Source organism: Chelonoidis abingdonii, chromosome 5, assembly GCF_003597395.2.
Source record: "Chelonoidis abingdonii isolate Lonesome George chromosome 5, CheloAbing_2.0, whole genome shotgun sequence".
Classification (NCBI taxonomy): Eukaryota; Metazoa; Chordata; order Testudines; family Testudinidae; genus Chelonoidis; species Chelonoidis abingdonii.
In genome coordinates this window covers 13999513-14018996 of record NC_133773.1, presented here as the reverse complement: position 1 = coordinate 14018996, position 19484 = coordinate 13999513, and the positions used below count along the sequence as shown (strand labels likewise).

At 39.6% G+C, this 19484-nt stretch overlaps 1 protein-coding gene and 1 long non-coding RNA gene across 4 annotated transcripts in view; one reads left to right on the top strand and one right to left on the bottom strand.

The window, feature by feature from the left end:
• Positions 1 to 18075, top strand: part of RUFY3 (RUN and FYVE domain containing 3) — a 73616-nt gene extending 55541 nt beyond the window's left edge. For all 3 annotated transcript variants that reach the window (XM_032768102.2, XM_032768101.2, XM_032768100.2), the window contains 6 exons: positions 913 to 1032; positions 3707 to 3830; positions 5709 to 5788; positions 7989 to 8016; positions 11058 to 11132; positions 15294 to 18075. In XM_032768102.2, coding sequence (XP_032623993.1) covers positions 913 to 1032; positions 3707 to 3830; positions 5709 to 5788; positions 7989 to 8016; positions 11058 to 11132; positions 15294 to 15437 — 571 coding nt within the window. In that variant the 3' untranslated portion in view covers positions 15438 to 18075. The remainder of the gene's footprint in view (positions 1 to 912; positions 1033 to 3706; positions 3831 to 5708; positions 5789 to 7988; positions 8017 to 11057; positions 11133 to 15293) is intronic.
• The window catches only part of LOC142046862 (uncharacterized), a 137930-nt gene that overhangs the window by 87445 nt on the left and 31001 nt on the right, over positions 1 to 19484 (bottom strand). The gene's annotated exons all lie outside the window — the stretch shown is intronic.

The following is a 19484-nucleotide window of genomic DNA, read 5'->3' as shown; positions in this document are numbered from 1 at the left end:
TCGTGTAGAATAGGACTCCTTGACACATAGTGGGAGACTTATATGACTGTCATGCAGCTGGAAATACTATTAATTCACACTGGACATACTTAAAAATCTGTGAGGCACAATCTTGCCCTCTAGTACACAAGTGGGTATCGCCCCTTAGCTTGTAAAATTGATGACTGCACAACGGCAGACTTTATAAGACTCCCTGGAAAACAACTACTAAGTATTTGAGGCTGGCTGTTGAGTCACATGTTTGAAAACACAACATTAACCTTGTGACCTTTTATTCTAAATTCATTTGAATTATCTGCAGAACAAAAGCTTTCATCAGGGTATCCAAATGGGTAGTTAGGATTGTTACAACCCCCTGCCAAATTTTTCTTGTGGACAATAAATTTTCTCCTATCACAGCAATGCTACAGTAGGATTGAAGACTTAAATATCTGGCAACATGTCAAAAGTTTGACCCAGAGTATAGGTTGCTGTGGTGTAAATGCCTGTGTGCTTAATCTGATGTGATAGTTGTGGAAGAGACCAGGAAAATGCACTAATTCTAAATATAGTAGATAACCTATGTTGCAAGTTCCAGTTACATGTGTAAAGCTGAAATGTAACGTACATTAAAATAAAATTTGGCTTAAAATTCTGTGTACTTGAGGTTTGCTTTGAATATGGATAAAATGTTTTGTTTATCATCTAATAGCTGTAAACTGTGGTAATAGAATAAAAACCATTGAAAATCAGAGTTTCTTCTGCCTGGTTCACCTGCATTTGTCTTTCTTTAGAATATTTTCATCCTTCCCATTGTTTTACCATACAAGTTGTTTTCCTTTTTTGGGTTTATTTTTTTGTTTGTTTAAATTCAGTCTTCCTCCCCACCATGGCTTTTGTTTTTTATCACAAGTTCATGTGGCTCAAATCCAGATTGCGACAGGCAGAGAGAGAACGTCAGTCCGCCGAGGGGGACAACCGGCTCTTCAAGCAAGAATTTGGTGACAAGATCAACAGTCTTCAGATAGAAGTGGAACAGCTCACTAAGCAGCGGTGAAGACAGTTTTCTAATGTATTTATTGGGTGTGCTTTCTCTGCCAGGTCAGAAATGTCTGGGAAAACCCATAGTAAATGGGGGAGTGTGTTTATCCTAAACACAAGCAGAGTAACCTTAGAATGGGGAAGTGCTTTGATATATTGTGGACCAAATTTTCAAATGTGGGCATCTGAGTTGCAACTGCATTTTTAAAAAAAACTTAACACTTTTAAAGAAAATTACAAAATATGTAATCAGGAAAAATGACAAGAATAGTACAAGTCCAGTGCACCATCGAATACTAAAAGAAGAAAAATCTTGTTAGAAAAATAATCTGTGGAACACCATGGTTGGAAATTAAATATAAAAATGTTCTCCAGGCAGTTAAAAGTTCATAAAGAGAGGCTGTCAGTCTGCAGTTCTGCTCTAATAATATCATTTGTATTATAGAATATAAACCTTAGAGAGAGACTAGACAGCAAACAATGTGATTATTCATAATCAGGAATGCTAGCGCTATTATCTACAGTTTCCTCTTTTTCACCAGTAAGTAAATCTACAATTTTAGGAGACTGAGACAATAAATATCTTTGGGCACCAACCTAATAGATAAACCTGTGTTTTTTTTTTAAATCCACAAACAGCCTTCGTTTTGGTGGGAAACAAAAAAAGACCTGAAAGTCCAGGACAGAAAATTGAGCATGAAAAACTATCATATTCCTCTTCCAGAGTTGTCAGTTTACTAACAGCAGGAAAATACAGACCCTTTTACCATGAAATAGAAGGTGGTCTCTCATTTTGCATACATGATACATTCTCTGTCCCATGACAAGGTCACTCTGGATCATCATTGAATAAAATATATTGTCTCATACTGCCTTCTTTGGCCTCTTTCCCTTTACTGAGGACCGTCACACTTCTTTTTGCCTTAAGGTGTCTGCTAACGTGAAGTGATTCAAAACAAAATGTTTACAGTAGGGAGGAGAGTGTGATGGCTGATGGGGCTTTTTTTAATAAATATATGTAAGCTCCCATTTATGCACACAAAGGACACAACTGTTCCCACAAACGCATCATTTTATGTGCCCGCATTTGAAAATTTTGCCAATAGTATAATTAGACTGCATCCAACAGGATGAAAATGCTAGTCCTTGTATCTTTGCTGCTAGCAATATTATCAGATGCAAAAGGGGCTTTAAGTCTTGTCTACACACACATGTTGCACTGATTTAATTAAATTGGTTTAGAAATTAATTCAGCTAGATCAGTGCAAGCACCTTGTGTGGACACTCTTTTATCACTGTATTTATATTGATTTCTAAGTCAATTTAGTTAATTAAGTTCAAATTCTGTTGGTAGACAAGGCCCTTAAGGTAGTTATATTGTGGTAAACTGCTTCCTTGAACTGGATTGCCATATTAAGAAACTGTTTTTTGCTCTGAAGAGTTTTCATACAATCTTACAGGTAAGACCGCTCTGACTTGTATGGTATTGAGTGCATCAGTGGGCACCGATCCATGTCTCAAGTGATTTTCACCCAGTTCTGTTCCCTGAGGTCCTGGGGGTGCTCTGGAAACTTTGGGCTGTTACTTTCGTGGAGTTACATTATTGGAGTTATTACCTATCTGCACTGAGGGCTCCCTTGCAGTTATTCATAGAACCATAGTATATCAGGGTTGGAAAGGACCTAGGGAGATCATCTAGTCCAACCCCCTGCTCAAAGCAGGACTAATCCCCAACTAAATCATCCCAGCCAGGGTTTTGTCAAACCTGACGTTAAAAACCTTGAAGGAAGGAGATTCCACCTCCCTAGCTAACCTATTCCAGTGCGTCACCACCCTCCTAGTGAAAAAGATTTTCCTGCTATCAACCTAAACCTCCTCCACTGCAACTTGAGACCATTACTCCTTGTTCTGTCATGTGCTACCGCTGAGAACAGTCTAGATCTATCCTCTTTGGAACCCCCTTTCAGGGAGTTGAAAGCAGCTATCAAATCCCCCCGTTCTTCTCTTCTGCAGACTAAACAATCCCAGTTCCCTCAGCCTCTCCTCATAAGTCATGTGCTCCAGATCCCCAGTCATTTTTGTTGCCCATTTTTGAGCTGATGTGCTCTTGCTTAACAGTCCCTAGACTCAAACACTTGGGACCTGCTGGCAGGGTACTCTCAGTGGAGAACCCTCGGCTTGAGAACTCAGTTGCTCCAGCATAGCCTAATTTTTATCTTCAGCCACGGTGGAAAGCACCCTAGTGACAAAGGTTTTGTGTGAGAGGCAGGAAGGGAAGCATCCTTAAGGATGTCCCTGGAAATTGAAGATCCTGCTTCTGATTTGATGCTATTTTGACTCTGGCAGTTTGTGTACTGTTGTTGGCAGTATCATATTAAAAATATGACTATATTTTAATTAAGGACCTGCAGACTTAGTGAACAGGTGCACATTTCATACCTCTAAACAAAATTAAGCTCGACTGGATTAGATCTGGAATTTATATTCAGACTTTACGCATTGTGGGCTTGTTAAACATACATTGGGATAATTCGTTCAGACGTGTACAGGTTTGAAAATTCTGGTAATGGAGATTTCTTTTGTGCCCTCTTATGCTAAAAACATAAATCACCTTTTTAATAGCTGTGCATATTGGATGCTGTAGAATCAGATCACTTATCCACAATTTCCTTTTGTTATACTGTAGGGATCAACTTGAACAAGAATTGAAACGGGAAAGAGACAGATTGTCATCAATCCACCAGGGTATCCAAGAAAACAAAATCACAGTAGCCCAAGGCAAGGGCTACCAGAAGATGCAATTAAAAATGGTAGTGTCACTGTTCACATTTAAATATGGTTTAATTGTAGCTACTGTCTTACCTTGAGCTTCTTATCACGGCACATATGCGTTGCTGCTATCCTGCAGTAGTAAAGGTATGAGGGTAGCAATCAGGATAGGAAAAATTCATGTAAATTTTTAATTAATTCTCACACCATGAAATTGAAATGGTTCTCCTTTTTCAGCCTGAGAGAGGTCTTTTTAAAAGCAACAAGTTTTAGTTGTAATATAAGAGTGTATCCTTCTCTCCCAGCTGTTTGACAGAATCTTGAAATTGAATGTGTTCATCAGCACTATTTACTAAAGAAAAATGCAATATAAAAGATACTCTAATCAATACATCTCACTGAGAGTAAATCACCTTTAAAATAATTTCACATCATCATAAGCAGGAAGTTACCATGCTGACAGTCTGAGATAGAGTAGAACTCAAGAAATGAAGCTGGCTTTTTAATACGTAAGAGAGCAGCATTTCAAAGTTGTAAGTTCTATTCTTGAAGAAAAAATTGGTTTTCATGTTAACTAAACTTGTCTTAAAACAACTTTGAAAATCTGATCTCTCCCTGCCTTGTTGTCATTAGACTTGGCTGTCTCCTGAGAAGTGTCAGTAAAAGGGCAGCTCTTCCTGAGACACTAGCATAACTCTCAAATATGAAGACAATGAAATAGTACAGGGTATTTCTGTAGTCTGCACATACACTGCAGCACCTGTTCTTTCAGGTGGCTAATCTTCACTGGGTTTCCCCAGGAGACTTCAGTAGTACTGCTCTCTCCTTTGAGGGTTTCTTTAGTTCTTCAGTAATTTTTTTTAACCAGTAGCATTGATAACTTAAAAAATAAACAAAAAGGTTAGCAATGCCTCTTAATAACTTAATTGTCAAAAGCATTGTCTCTATAAACAGCTGTTACACTACAATAACAAGGTGTCAGAATGAAAAACTTATTGCAGCTGGCTCTTAAAACCAGCTGCTGTTTGATCTTTCCAAACCAAAGCAAGCTATTCAGCTGCAAGGCAAAATAATTCTTTTCTCTCATTGTACATGTTACAAAATCAAACCCTGAATCAATGATTTTCTGATGCGCCCTTTTCTTCATGGGATTACCCTCCTTCATTTGTGTGTCATTGTGGAACACTCACTAGAATGGGACATGCAAGTCTTTGTCTTGGGAACAAATGGGTTTAATTTACAGAAGTATCTGTTTATGTAATATCTGCTCCTTTTATTGTGTCTCGTGGTCTATGGATGGTTTACTTTTATATGGTTATGTCATTTTAACAGCAGTTTAATGCCCTGTCCAGGCTGTAGTTCGAATTTCTAGCAACTCTCATAGACATGGATCGTGCTGATAAAGTTCTAACACGTTCCCACAGTCACTAATACAGATAGCAATTTATTTTCTTAGTCGTGTTGAAAAGTAATGCTGCATTTGGTTGGGGATTTGCCTTTGTCTCATTGATATTTGTAGAGTAAATCTATTAAGTAATATTTACCCTCCCTGCTTCTGGTATACCAGTTGAGGTGGCTGGGTTATGCTTCCTCCTTCCCAGTTTAAAAAAAAAAAATTGTTAGATTAGCTCTCCGAAAATCTGAAGCCAGCTTGGACATTTCAGTTTTTTTCTGCCTGTCAAGAGGAAGGCAAACAGCTAGTGTGCTTAGATTGGTGCTCATGGACCACGCTGGTCTGAGAGTCAAAGGGTAGATTTTCAAAAGCACCCATGGGGTTTAGATACAGATCCCACTGAAAGTCAGTGGGACTTGTGTTCACTAAGTCATTTAAGTGGCCTTGGAAATCGCAGTCTAAATGTGTAGAATGCAGCTAGTGAAATACTCAAAGACTAGTAAGTATGTTTTTTTTCTTTTGACAGGATGGAAAGCAGAAAATCCAGGAAGAAAATGCCAGACTGAGAGAACCTGGAAGAGGGGAAAATGCTATTCTTCCAAACAAGTATGGACTGAAAGATATCCCCTTTCCCCTTTTTCTCACTTTCACTGTTCCTCCTGTTCGCTGCAGTGTGAAAAGCAGGTCTGTTATGCTCTTGGCTAAAGGTATCAATTACTGTGTTGGTGAGAATTTAGTTTTGTTGTGGGCTTATCCTTTCTTTCACTTAAAAGGCAGAACAAAAAACCAACCCTAAATAAAATATGCTAAAATCTTCTAAGTGAAATTTAAACTTTTCTGTTTGAAGTGAAGACACTTATAGTTTGAGATTTTAAAGTTCCAGGGTGGTAAGATCTGCTCTTCTCAATTACACAGTAACCTGGGAGAGAAACAGAGTTCACTTTTAAGTGTAGTAAGCATGGGAAGTTGGCATTTCAGGATTTTAGGAGAGGTTTTGGGGTTGGTGCAAACAGGAGGGACTTGAAGTTTCCTGTTTTAGAGGTTGTTTTGTGCTTTTTCAGTTGTAGTCTGCCTCATACAAGGAGGTCACAATATGGTTTATTTCTCAAACTGTTGGAAAAGACTCTCTAGCTGTCTTTCCCACTTTGCTTTTTGTGGGGGGGGCAGGGATTGTGAGGGGGTGTAACACACTCAGGGACTTGTCGAGTACTGCAGTTCTCCTGTCAAAGGTTTGCAACGGCCTTTGTGCCCATTGTTTGAGGTTCTCCACTGTGCCTATTTCACAGCACTGAATCAGGAAACAGATTCTATTGCCAGGCACCAGGTGTTTTGCTCTGGAATGTGGGAGATGATGAAGAGATTCCTGTTCCTCTCCCAGCTACCTCTGAGCCACCTGATATATAGCTGTAATTCTTTTTTCTTCATTTGGAGAATGTAATCATTTAGGCTGACTTTTAGGCCTTGGCAGAGTAGGAGCTCTGCATTTACAAATCTGAAATTGCAAGGACACGCCCCTTTGGTATTAGTGCTTCAGGAAAAAGCCCTGTCCATGTATTCGATTTTGGTATAGTATAATGTTGAGGACCAAGAACAAGGTGTATTGGAGCCTAAAGATGGAGGGAGGGGGGTTGTTTGGTTTTTTGGGGGGGAGGGGGGGCGGTTTCTAGAGAGAAATGGCTTCTATAATAAAATAAAATAGTTACAAAAATACTAATGTACAAATCCCATTCAGGTAAGAGTTTAGTTTTTAAATGTGCTAAAATGAATTGAACATCACAGCAGAAAGTAAGCCTATGTTGTTTTAGCTGGGTTTTTGTTTATCTGGAAGATTTATTTAAAAAAAACAGGAGATGAGGTAAAGACTTGTGTTCAAACGGGTAGACGTTTATAGAAATACAAAATTTAAGTCAGGAACCAGGTCTATAATCAGGATTTTGTTCAAAGCATAGTAACAGACACTTATGAACTCCTGTCTTCCGTGGTTTTGCAGGAGGATTTATGGGGAGAATCTAAGAGGAAGAATATTGTAAGCTTTCATGTTAGTTGAAGTTGTGGGGATGTTGAACCTTTGACAAAGGCTTCTTTTCTCCAAAATGTTAACTAGTTCTTGAAGCGGAAGAGATGTTACCAAAAGTCATTTTACACAGTCTGACTAAAAATCCCTTCCCCTCTCATTTCTCTGTTTTTGCTCTAGGCTCTTGTGATGCTATTTCACTAGTTCTCATCATAGTCTTCCCAGACAGACATAATCTACATTTCTAACACAAAAATAATGCTGAGAAGAAAACATTTTGAGGGAGGGGGGAAAACCTTTTCGGTCTTCTTCATATGTCATAGAGGAGGGAAACGGCATGACCCAAATTGTGTATTTTTCTTATGCAGATCATCATTAATATATATTAAATGCATGCTGGTATGGTTAAAGGTTATATTAGCATGAGTTTGGGATGGGCATCTGACACTCAGGTTGCAAAGTGTAATTAATTGATGACTTTGCCACTAATATGTAAGGGGACCATCCCACATTCATGCTGATAGGTTTTGACACCACAGTATGTAATCATGTATTCCCGAATACGTATGTATTTATGAATGGTTTTACATTTTGCAAGCATATGGAGTTCAAAATAGGTGCTTTTTATAAACCTCAAGAAATAACAACAAAAATAGTGTGGTAGTGTGTTTTAAAAACAACAAACAAGAAGTGACTTCAGTGAGAATGGATCTGAGTCTCAAGCAGTTTTTTCTTCTGGGAGATGTGGATAAAATGATACTACTAACTTAACGTTTTCTTCTTTTATTGTAGGATACAGTCTGTCATACAAGAAGAGCAGGTTAGTATTTCTTCTGCTTACGCTGAAACACTAAAGTACAAATGTGATGAAAAGTCTTATGGATTCACAATTTCTTCTTCAAACCCTGCACCCTTAAGATCATAGAATCATAGAAGATTAGGGTTGGAAGAGACCTCAGGGGTCATCTAGTCCAACCTCCTGCTCAAAGCAGGACCAATCCCCAACTAAATGACCCCAGCCAGGGCTTTGTCAAGATATTGAGTATCAAAGTTAAGTCTTTTTCTACCCTCACGTAAATAATGTGCCTCGTAAAGCACAGTTAGGATCAGAAAATTGATTATGAAAATGACATTATTAGTTTCATATTCTGTCTGCATCAGTGACTTCAGGGTCAGCCAGGTCCTGTTCACAATTAGAAAGATGGTTTGGTTTGAAACACACCCGCACACGCACCCAAACTCCCAGGCTTGCAGACTCATTCTGGGCTCTGAATGCCAAGCTGTGTTCTTCCTGGCTCATGCATCATTGCCAGTGCTAAAGATTCTGCAGTTGGAACTCAGTTGGCAGTGGTGTTTGTACATTGATGTCTGAGGCTAGCTCACTATGCAGGGTTAATGTTTGTAAAAGTATTTTCTGCTGGGAAAGTAAAATATGATTTGTTAATACACTAGGAGCAGAAATACTGAATAAGATGGTGCCATTTTATAGTCACTTTTCTGATCATAAACTTGCCTTAAAGCTAACAGAACAGTAGAATATGTCACTGCAAATACTTCAGCCCTGTAATGGTAGCCTTAGATCAGGGGTAGGCAACCTATGGCATGCATGCTGAAGGTGGCACGTGAGCTGATTTTCAGTGGCACTCACACTGCCTGGATGCTGGCCATCGGTCCGGGGGGCTCTGCATTTTAATTTAATTTTTAAGTGAAGCTGCTTAAACATTTTTTTAAAACCTTATTTACCTCACATATAACCATAATTCAGTTATATATTATAGGTTAATAGAAAGAGAACGTCTAAAAAAGTTAAAATGTGTTACTGGCACACGAAACCTTAAATTAGAGTGACTAAATGAAGACTCGGCACACCACTTCTGAAAGGTTGCCAACCCCTGCCTTACATGTTAGGAATGAGGGATTTCTAAAAACGTTTGAATTGACAGGAAAGAAGTTAATTAAAAATGTGAAATAAATGCCACAGTGTAGCTTGGTTGTAGGATAAGCATCAGTTATAGAGACCTAGTACAAGTGTGTTTGTCATATGCATATGGATAAGTGGAAAGCAAGAGAAAGTGAAGCATAACAAATACTGCTGGGATGTGTAACTGTTGACAGAATGGAGCTGGTAAGGATTTCAGTGTTGAGCCAGACCCCACAGCCCTGGCATTCTCAGGGTACGTCTACACTGCACGATTATTTCGAATTAGCTTAAACCGATATTACAAAACAGATCTAATAAAATCGGTTTAGCGCGTCCACAGTGGGATCCCGAAATCGATTGTTTGCGTCCATGGTCCAAAGCTACCATCGATTTCAGGAGCGGTGCACTGTGGGTAGCTGTTCCTCAGCTATCCCATAGTTCCCACTTCCGTGTTGAGAGCACAGTGCCTGATGGGGCAGAAAACACTGCCCCGGGTGGTGCTGGGTACAGCCTCACCCCTCCCTTTGTGAAGGCAGCAGACAACCCTTTGGCGCCTTTTTCGCGGAGTGCATTGAGCAAACGCCATAGCACAGCAATCTTTCCCTTTTTTTTTTCACGTGGTGGTGGGGGGAAATAAACTGAGGAGCTGTTCCCTGAACCACGCCAGACACTGTGTTTGAACCTACAGACATTGGGAGCTCAGCCAAGAATGCAAATAATTTTCAGAGACTGCTGTGGACTGTGGGATAGCTGGAGTCCTCAGTACCCCCTCCCTCCCTTCATGAGCGTCCATTTGAGTCTCTGGCTTCCCGTTACGCTTGTCACGCAGCGCTGTGTATCCTGGAGTTTTTTATTCAAACGCTTTGGCATTTCGTGTTCTGTAACGGAGCTGGATACAACAGATTTGTCTCCCCATACAGCGATCAGACCTAGTATCTCCCGTACGGTCTATGCTGGAGCTCTTTTTCGATTTCAGACTGCATCGCCAGCCGTGCTGATCAGAGCTCCACGCTGGGCAAGCAGGAAATGTAATTCAAAAGTTCGCGGGGCTTTTCCTGTTTACCTGCCCGCTGCATCCGAGTTCAGATTGCTGTCCAGAGCGGTCAGTGCTGCACTCTGGGATGCCGCCCGGAGGCCAATAACGTCGATTTCCGTCCACATGAACCCTAATCCGAGTTATCACTATCGAATTTAGCGCTACTCCTCTCGTTTGGGAGGAGTTCCGAAATCGATTTAAGGAGCCGTTTAACTCGATATTAATGACGACGTCGTGTGAACGGATACAGCGTTAAATCGGTATATCGGCCATTAAACCGATTTAAAGTCGCAGTGTAGACCTGGCCTCAGAGTACAGAGAAACAGTCAGCGCAAAGGTTGGGCAGGGAGGCTGCAGCCTGAGCACCAGCAAACTAGACTAGACAGAAGAATGGCTGCTTTACACTTTGCATGAATTTGTGTAAAGCGTTGAGACATCTTTGCAATGAGTGTGGTGCTGACTGAGAATGTGTGTGTCCCTGACCCATCTGCACAGGTGCCCTCCAGGTTAGGAGGACAGGATCAATCTTCCCTAGCAGCCTTGTTGGTTTGCTGCATTTAGTCCCTCCAGGACTTGGTGCCCGGAGTATGAAGCCACTGTTCAGGGAGTCAGTTACTCTGTGAAGTGGATTCTGGATGTTGATTGGCCAGAGTTAAATACTACTTCCCAGAAGAGCGCTTTGTCTTGCGGTTTTCTGAATGGTTCGAGGTCCTGTTTGTGTGTATGCACAAATAAATGCTTCCTGCAGGTTGCCTGCTTCCTGAGCAATCGGACTGTGTCTCACATGGACTAGGAAAAGGGAAAGCTGCATTGTGAGGGCGGAGGGGAGCAGACACTAGCAATAATACTGAAATGGAGGGTGCAGGAAAAGTAATGCTGAGCAATTGTTTTCTTAATGATTTAGGAACTGCCATCTGGACCTGGAAAAGCACAGATATGCCAGCTGTGCCAAGAGGAAGGCAGTCTCACCAAAACAAAGGTAACTTCAGTTAAGGGGAGGCTTGTGTGTCTTGGCCAGCCTGGTAGCACATGTGTGCCCTCTAAGTTTATTTTCTAAAAGCTGCTAAATACAAGTAGATTTCCCTTTAATTACCTGAGTACCAGGAAATACCTGTTTGTCCACCTTCCCATTAGGACAAAGTTGTTAAACAGAGAGGGATTCAGGGTCCTCCATGCCTTCCGCTGTTGACACTGGAAGATGATAAATGTATTCTTCCCTCCCCCCAAGAACTGCCTTTAATTCACCCCCCATCCACACCTGGGACACAGTCAGCTCTCTCTCTGTTTCTGCCAGAGAAAGTCAGTAGTGACTGTGTGGTTTTCATTTCATTTTTCCACTTTTTCCTGCCACCCTCTCTCTTTATTCTCCTTTATCTTCACGTTTTTCTCTCCTCTCTCTTTTCAATAGGTCACTCTTCTTCCCTGGCCCTTTCGCCTTTCCAGAATCACAGAAATGGTGCGATACAATGGGCCCCATCTCACTTAGAGAAAGTGAAGCCCTAATTAAATTGACTTTCCTTTCTCAGTCCCCCAACATGCCTGCTGCTAGGACTGCCGGGTCCTCTCTGTCATATGGAACCACTGAACTCTTCCCAATAGCACTGAGAGAGCGAGATAGGAAAACCCCTGTCTGTGAGGTGAGAAGGGAAAGCAGGACCCACAGAGGACCCTACTGTCCTACTTCCTCTGGCAAGCTGGTAACATCGCTGGGAGACCCACCTAATCCCTCCTGCATAATTGGTGTTTTTTCTGAGATTTGCTTGTGTTCCATAAAGATTTGTTCCATGTTATATAGAGCACTAGCTTATGGCTCTAAAAATTACCACTCTTAGAAGGCAGCTTGGGTTACATTTTCATTATGGATACTTTCAGGGAGAACTTGAAAGGCTTTTTAGTGTATCTGCCAAGGCCTGAACTGAGGGGTTCTGTGTTTTCTCTGGAACTATTGAGTGTCACTGGCTCAAGGAATTGATCAAGGAGCTGCTTTCTTGGCAGTGTTGGGTGTCAAGGACACCAGCTCTTATGGCAAGAGACACACAGATCCCTGAACTCCCGTGTTGGCAGGTAGGTAAAGCAGCGACTTAAAACATTTGGTGTAAACCATATCCTTATTTTTGAGTACATGCTGCTAATAGTGGGGAGTCTCAAATATGATTTCTCTAGAAGCTTTTCAGCTTGCCTTTAGGAAGCACACCAGTTAAAAGGACTGCAAATTCCAGCACGTCTTATACCCGCTTTTTATAAATCCCCAAATATGAGAATGGTGTTTGGTTGTAGATATGTCAGTATAACTTATGCACATACATCTATACATCCCCATACATCGTATATATTAGGGTTGTCAAACTATTAAAAAGATTAATCACAGTTTTAATGGCACTGTTAATACTAGAATACCAATTTACATTTATTATAAATATTTTTTGATGTTTTTCTAGATTTTCAAATCTGATTTCACTTACAACACAGAATACAAACTATAGCGTGCTCACTTTGCAAATATTTGTATTAAAAATAATGTAATATAAAAAAGATGAAACAAAAGAGCAGTCTACAAGTTGAAGCATGAAGGGGTATACAAATGTTATATGGCATGTAAATACTTTGCAGCACTGGCTACAATAGTGCTATGCAAGCGCCTGTTCTCACTTTCAGGTGACATTGTAAATGAAGCGGGCAGCGTTATCTCCTGCAAATTGTAACCAAACTTGTTGGTCTAGGTGATTGGCTGAAGTAGAACCGAGTTGACGTGTAGGTTCTAAAGTTTTACGTTTTATTTTTAATGTATTTTTTTGTACATAGTTCTACATTTGTAAGTTCAACTTTCACAATAAAGAGACTGCACTACGGTACTTGTATTAGGTGAATTGAAAGATACTATTTTTTTTACAGTGCAAATATTTGTAATAAAAAATAATATAAAGTAAGCACTGTACACTGTTGTAATTGAAATCAATGTATTTGAAATAGGGCTGTCAAGCAATTAAAAAGTTAACTGTGATTGCACGATTAATCAATAATACCATTTATTTAAATATTTTTGGATGCTTTCTACATTTCCAAATATACTTCAGTTACAACACAGAATACAAAGTGTACAGTGCTCACTTTATATTTATTTATTACAAATATTTGCACGGTAAAAAACAAAAGAGTGTATTTCAATTCACTTAATACAAGTACTGTAGTGCAGTCTCTTTATTGTGAAAGTTGAACTTACAAATGTAGAATTATGTATAAAAAAAGTATTAAAAAATAAAACCAAGTAAAACTTTAGAACCTACACGTCAACTCAGTTCTACTTCAGCCAATCACATAGAGCAACAAGTTTAGTAACAATTTGGAGGAGATACTGCTGATTGCTTCGTTTACAGTGTCACCTGAAAGTGGGAACAGGTGTTCACGTGGCACTGCTGTAGCCAGTGTTGCCAAGGTATTTACATGCTAGATGGGCTAAAGTTTCATATGTCCCTTCATGCTTCAACCACCATTCCAGAATACATGCATCCATGCTGATGATGGGTTCTGCTCAATAACAATCCAAAGCAGAGTGGACTGACACATGTCCATTTTCATCCTCTCAGCAGAAGGTTGATTTTCTTTCTTCATGGTTCAGGTTCCGTAGTTTCTGTATCCGAATGTTGTTCTTTTAAGTTTTCTGAAAGCATGCTCCACGCCTCATCCCTCTCAGATTTTGGATGGCACTTCAGATTCTTAAACCTTGGGTTGAGTGCTAAAACTGTTTTTAGAAATCTCACATCGGTACCTTATTTGCGTTTTGTCAAATCTGCTGTGCAGGTGTTCTTAAAACGAACATGTGTGCTGGGTCATCATCCAGGATTGCTATGACATGAAATATATGGCAGAATGCCAGTAAAACAGAACAGGAAATAAACTATTCTTCCCCAAGGAGTTCAGTTCCAAATTTAACGCATTATTTTTTTAATGAGCATCATCAGCATGGAAGCATGTCCTCTGGAATGGTGGCCAAAGAATGAAGGGGGATATGAATATTTAGCATATCTGGCACGTAAATATCTTGCAGCGCTGGCTGCAATAGTGCCATGAGAATGCCTGTTCTCGCTTTCAGCTGACATTGTAAACAAGAAGTGGGCAGCATTAACTTTTGCATTTGGCTGAAGTAGAACTGAGTGGACTTGTAAGATCTACAGTTTTACATTGTTTTATTTTTGAATGCAGCTTTTTTGTACATTTGCAAGTTCAACTTTCATGCTAAAGAGATTGCACTACAGTACTTGTACTAGGTGAATTGAAAAATACCATTTCTTTTGTTTTTTACAGTGCAAATATTTGTAATAAAATAAATATAAAGTGAGCACTGTACACTTTGTATTGTGTGTTGTAATTGAAATCAATATATTTAAAAATGTAGAAAACATCCAAAAATATTTAACAATTTTCAATTGGTATTGTATTGTTTAACAATGCGATTAATCGCAATTAATGTTTTTAATTGTGATTTTTGAGTTAACCACGTGAGTTAACTGTGATTAATTGGCAGCCCTAATTTGAAACTGTAGAAGACATCTAAAAATCTAATAAATGTAAATTGGATGCTGTTGTTGTTTAACAGCGTGATTAAAACTGATTTTTTTAAATGGAGTTAATCGTATGATTGACAGCCCTAATGTGCATGAAATTAAAAATACGCATGTGTAGTTCTGATGGATAAGACTTTTTCTACTAGGGTTTCATATGCAGCTGTGTGTTCTGATTAACTAGCATTTGAATTTTTAAGTATTGATTGCTTAAATTGACTCTTCCCAAGTCACATCTGGGTACAGTTTGCAAAATTTGCTCCAGCCTGTTCTTGGAGTTTTGATTTTTACTCTCTGGGTTTAGGAACTCTGCAGAAGTAACATTCTCATCCTTTGAGAAACAAAAGGTTCTTTCCCAAAGGTTGGAGAGGCCAACAGGGAGTCTCTAGTGATGGGTGAGGGACAGAAGCTTCAGGTGCCCTTTGCAGGGACAAAGTACAGTCTTTTGGCCAACTGAATGTTAGTGAGAAAACCTGGTTACTTCACTTGGTACTATTGGGCCCCTTGTGATTGGCTGGCGCGGTCTCTCTCATCTCATTAACAGTAGTTTCCACTTTTCATTCCTCTTTCTCGTTGTTTAGAACATTTGCAAGAACTGTGGCGGAATCTTCTGTGAGGCCTGTTCAGCTAATGAACTGCCCCTTCCATCCAGCATTAACCCAGAACGTGTTTGCAACACGTGTCACAAACAGCTGATACAGCAATATTCCACCAGCCCATTGTAGGACTCCGCATGAGGGTCAGTGATGACCAGTCAAGGCGTGGTCCAGCTATCGAATCTTGTAGCTTAGGTCTCGGCTCTGAAGCTCTAGAGAAGAATCACTTTTTCCTTCTGCTCTTGCAAGGTCAGAGAGTAGAAGTACATTATTATGTTCACATTCTCTCTCAACTGTCAATTTAAAATGCTGGTCCAAGCCTTCCTTCAGGAGAACACTCCCACTTTCAGGCATGAGCTGCTGTGCAAGGAACTGTTCAGTTTCATGTCAGAGTAGCCTTAATACATGTACCATGGCTACTACAAGAGCTAAAAACGCATGTACAAAGGTTTACTTCAGTGCTTTGTTTGAAGGCAAAATGTAATGAAACAAAGAACTGAAACAAAGAACGAGAAGGTATTTTTCACCTGCATGTGTGGCTCTACTTAAAACACCACTTCCCCTTTTCCCTTCTGTCCTTGGCAGTGCTAATGAACTGTAATGCTTCAGTTCAAACAGAAAAATTCCACAAAAGAACTGGGAATTGAACATGTGTGTGGCACATTGTTACTCAGTTCAGTCCTCTCCTGGGCTCCAGTTTGGTTGTGTGGAGTAACATCAACAGTTGAGAGGAAAGATTTAAAAGACTTGGGGGTTATTTTTTTGAGGTGTGTGTAAGAGATGAGAACTGAATAGCAGCCACTTCACTCAGCACAGTATGCTTGAAAGTTCTCACAGCAAAATACTTCAACATTAAATACACCTTTTTTTTTTGTAAAAACAAACACCTTTGAACTTTATAATGGAGGTTCTCGTGACATTCTAAAGACTATAAATCTGTTTTGTCTTGACCTGATAATTAGAGGATGGATCTTGATTCCAAAATATTTAAATTTAAAAATATATATACTGGTCTTTATTTAAACAGAATATTTAGGGGCATGTTTGCACATTCTGTCCAGCATACTGTTCCTACTAATGTTGTGCACATTAATCAGCTGTTCAAGCAGCAAATGTGTTGTTTTTTATCAAAATAGTCATAAGACTGATCATTTTGTAGCCACAAGAAGTGGTGGTTGCTAGCAGGACTCAAGTGTGCTAATTTGAAATTCACTTTCAAATAGATTTTACGGTTCATACAAAGATAATCTGACATAGTAAGATGTCATATCTAAGGCTTCTCTGCTACCCTAAAGACACTACCTTCTTTCTGATGTACACAGCGACTTGTACCTCTCTATGTAAGGGCTCCAGCCTCCCCTCCTGCCAAAAGTGCAAAATTACAAATGCTGGTGTGCATCCCATCCCAAAGAGGGGGCTTAGGTTATTTAGCCTACTTTGCATTGGAAACCCAACTGAACCACCAAGACCGCAGAATGTATTGTAATCTTTAGAAAACTGACTTATGTATATTTATATGTATTTGGGGGTGTTGCATTAATTTTGTACAAATCTATATTTAGGGAAGCCTGGTTTATTTCTCTAAAGGTGATTATATGCAAATTAAATGTTAGAACTACATTGGAAGTGTGTAGATGAGTTTAGGCCACTTGATTGGGCTAGTGATGATGATCAGTATATAATCTAGTTGGACTCTCCTGCTGCTGACTGCAGGGAACTAGCAGGGCCTCTTTCACAGGAGCCAACAGGACTCAGGAAAGTAGGGGGGATGGAAAGGAAAACATTACAAGATATTTGAAATTTTCTTATTCTAATATTTCCCCCTTAAAATAGTAGTTATCTTCCTGCAATTGACTATAGCAACTTCTCAGGAGAAATTAAAAAATAAAGTAGCTTTGTGTTTGGAATTTAAGTGGGAAATATGGTGCTTTCATATGTTCAACTTCCTATTTTCCAGGAAGACAGTTTAATTAGGGGCACCAGTGCAGAGTCAGGGACAGCACTTTGACTAGAAAAGATACTGGACTAAAGGATCTTTTATCTAAGGTGAGGTTGGTGGCTTTTTAAAGGGACAATAAATATTCAATATGCATATACTGCACAAATCTACAGGATTTTAAATCTGCTAGTCGAGTTGGTTTTGTTTTTTTGCTAGGCAGAGTAGGAACTGAAGTGTAAACCATTCTGAGAGCATTTGGATATTATAGTACTTAATTTTAATGTGTAAATGCTGACGTTCCCTTGTGAGTGTGATTTGAAGCTCCAAGATAGTAGCTGATTCCTTGGTTGCCTTTATACCTTCTTTTGATCTTCACAAAAAGGAAAATTGCTGCTACCCTTCTTAACTACTAATGCTGCAATTCTAAAGTCTCCATTTTTAAAAGCAGGATAAAGTCACTTATAAACAGGTTCTCTAAGTTACTTAAAATCCACTGTGCTCAACAACTTAAGTTTACTTCAGCCATGAGGAGTTAGTAACATATTTGTGTACATCTGATATTCAGGAAGAGAACTAAAATTGTCAGAACTACAATGATTTCCAAAATGGCTCCTACATAGGTCCTCTGTTATCCTCAGTATTAAAGGCTTGTAAATGCAGTGCTGGCTACATTACTGTACATAATGTTGAATACCACCTCTAACGGAAATTTGTCAAGCATGTTTGCTCTGATATTGGTTATAGGTGTTTGTCCTGACAGCTAAGTGGGAGGGGGAAGGTATTTTCTGGCAGTGTTGTTCCACACAAAATAAAACTGTTTAAAGAATACTTTTTCCATCACCGTTGCTTCTCATTTCTGCGTGTGGATTGTTCTTATTGCACTAAGTGGAGTTGTAACCTTATAAATTCATCACTACCTGGAAGGTAGCACTTGCATTAAAAAGCACTGTTTGCTAGCTCTGAACATTACCATTTACACAAGTGGCACCTTATTCATCAGTTTTGTGCACTCATCTACTTAATTACCTGTTTTTACTGGCCCTGCAGCAGTATGCAGCTAAGAGTGAGCTGGATTCTGTTTCTCCGGGGGGGAGGGGGGGGGGGTACCAGCTGTCTGTTAAACTCCCATGTTACTGAAGACAATGTGGATTACACACCTGTAAGTGTAAGGTTATTTTGGCCTCTACCACTTATTACAGAAGGTAATCTGTGAAGGAACTCAAGAGGAGGTGGTGGAGCTTTGTCATGAAGGGAGCAGTTAAACCAGAAAACACTGGCCTCTTCTCCCCACCCCCAAAAAAAACACAAATCTCAAACACTTTGTTTAGGGACTGAGTGGTTATGCTGGTAATGTAATCATTTCTTTCCCAGCTGGAGCATTCTCGTGTAGACCTGCCCTTTGTCAGAACACGATATAGTATCCTTAAGCAGTTTGTCCATTTGGAAAAGTTGATGCTTTGAAAGGTGAGAGATATTATAAAGAGGCATTAATGCTCTAAGTATTATCGACTGTAAATTCGGTAACAGCCTAACCAGGGGAAAAGTGGAGAAAGCCTTACTCAGAATATGGGAAGAGTACAGAACGTGCCTCCCCGTAGTATAAGAAAAAGGGAAGTGAAATTAGTTTCACCATCACAATAAAAGCTTAAGCTTAAAATACCTTAAGCCTTTTCCAACTGTGTACTGAGTCTAGCTTCATGTAGCTATTGCATCATGCTATGCCTTTCAGTCTCCCAACAAAGTAAGGGGGGGAGAGAAGCAGTGCTATTACACAATATGCAGTGCAGAAACTACCCAGTAAAAGCAAATATGAAACATCCTTGATTAAACATTTGGGTAGGTGCCTTTAAGCACTGTACAGAGAACAGTTGCCTATCACCCCACAGACTGTATGTACATTGAAATTGTCTAAGCTTAAACTTTACAAAGTGTTTACTCTATCCTTAAGCACAATGAGATAAGGTGCCAGTTTTAGATGACAAAGGAAAGCAATAGGTAAGAGTTGTGGAACCATTACAAAATCTATTAGAAACACAGTGTTGTGTTTTAGACTCTCAGTGCCATGCTTTGGCATTTTCTAGGATATTTAAATTCAACAAGTGCCCAACTACCTCATAGCTTTCTAAAGTTATTGTCCAACTATTGCTGGAATCTCTAAACATAGGGTTCTTATCTACTAAGAACTGTTAAGCTGTTGAATAGTAATGCCACACAAATAGGTGGTATTTCAGTGTTGC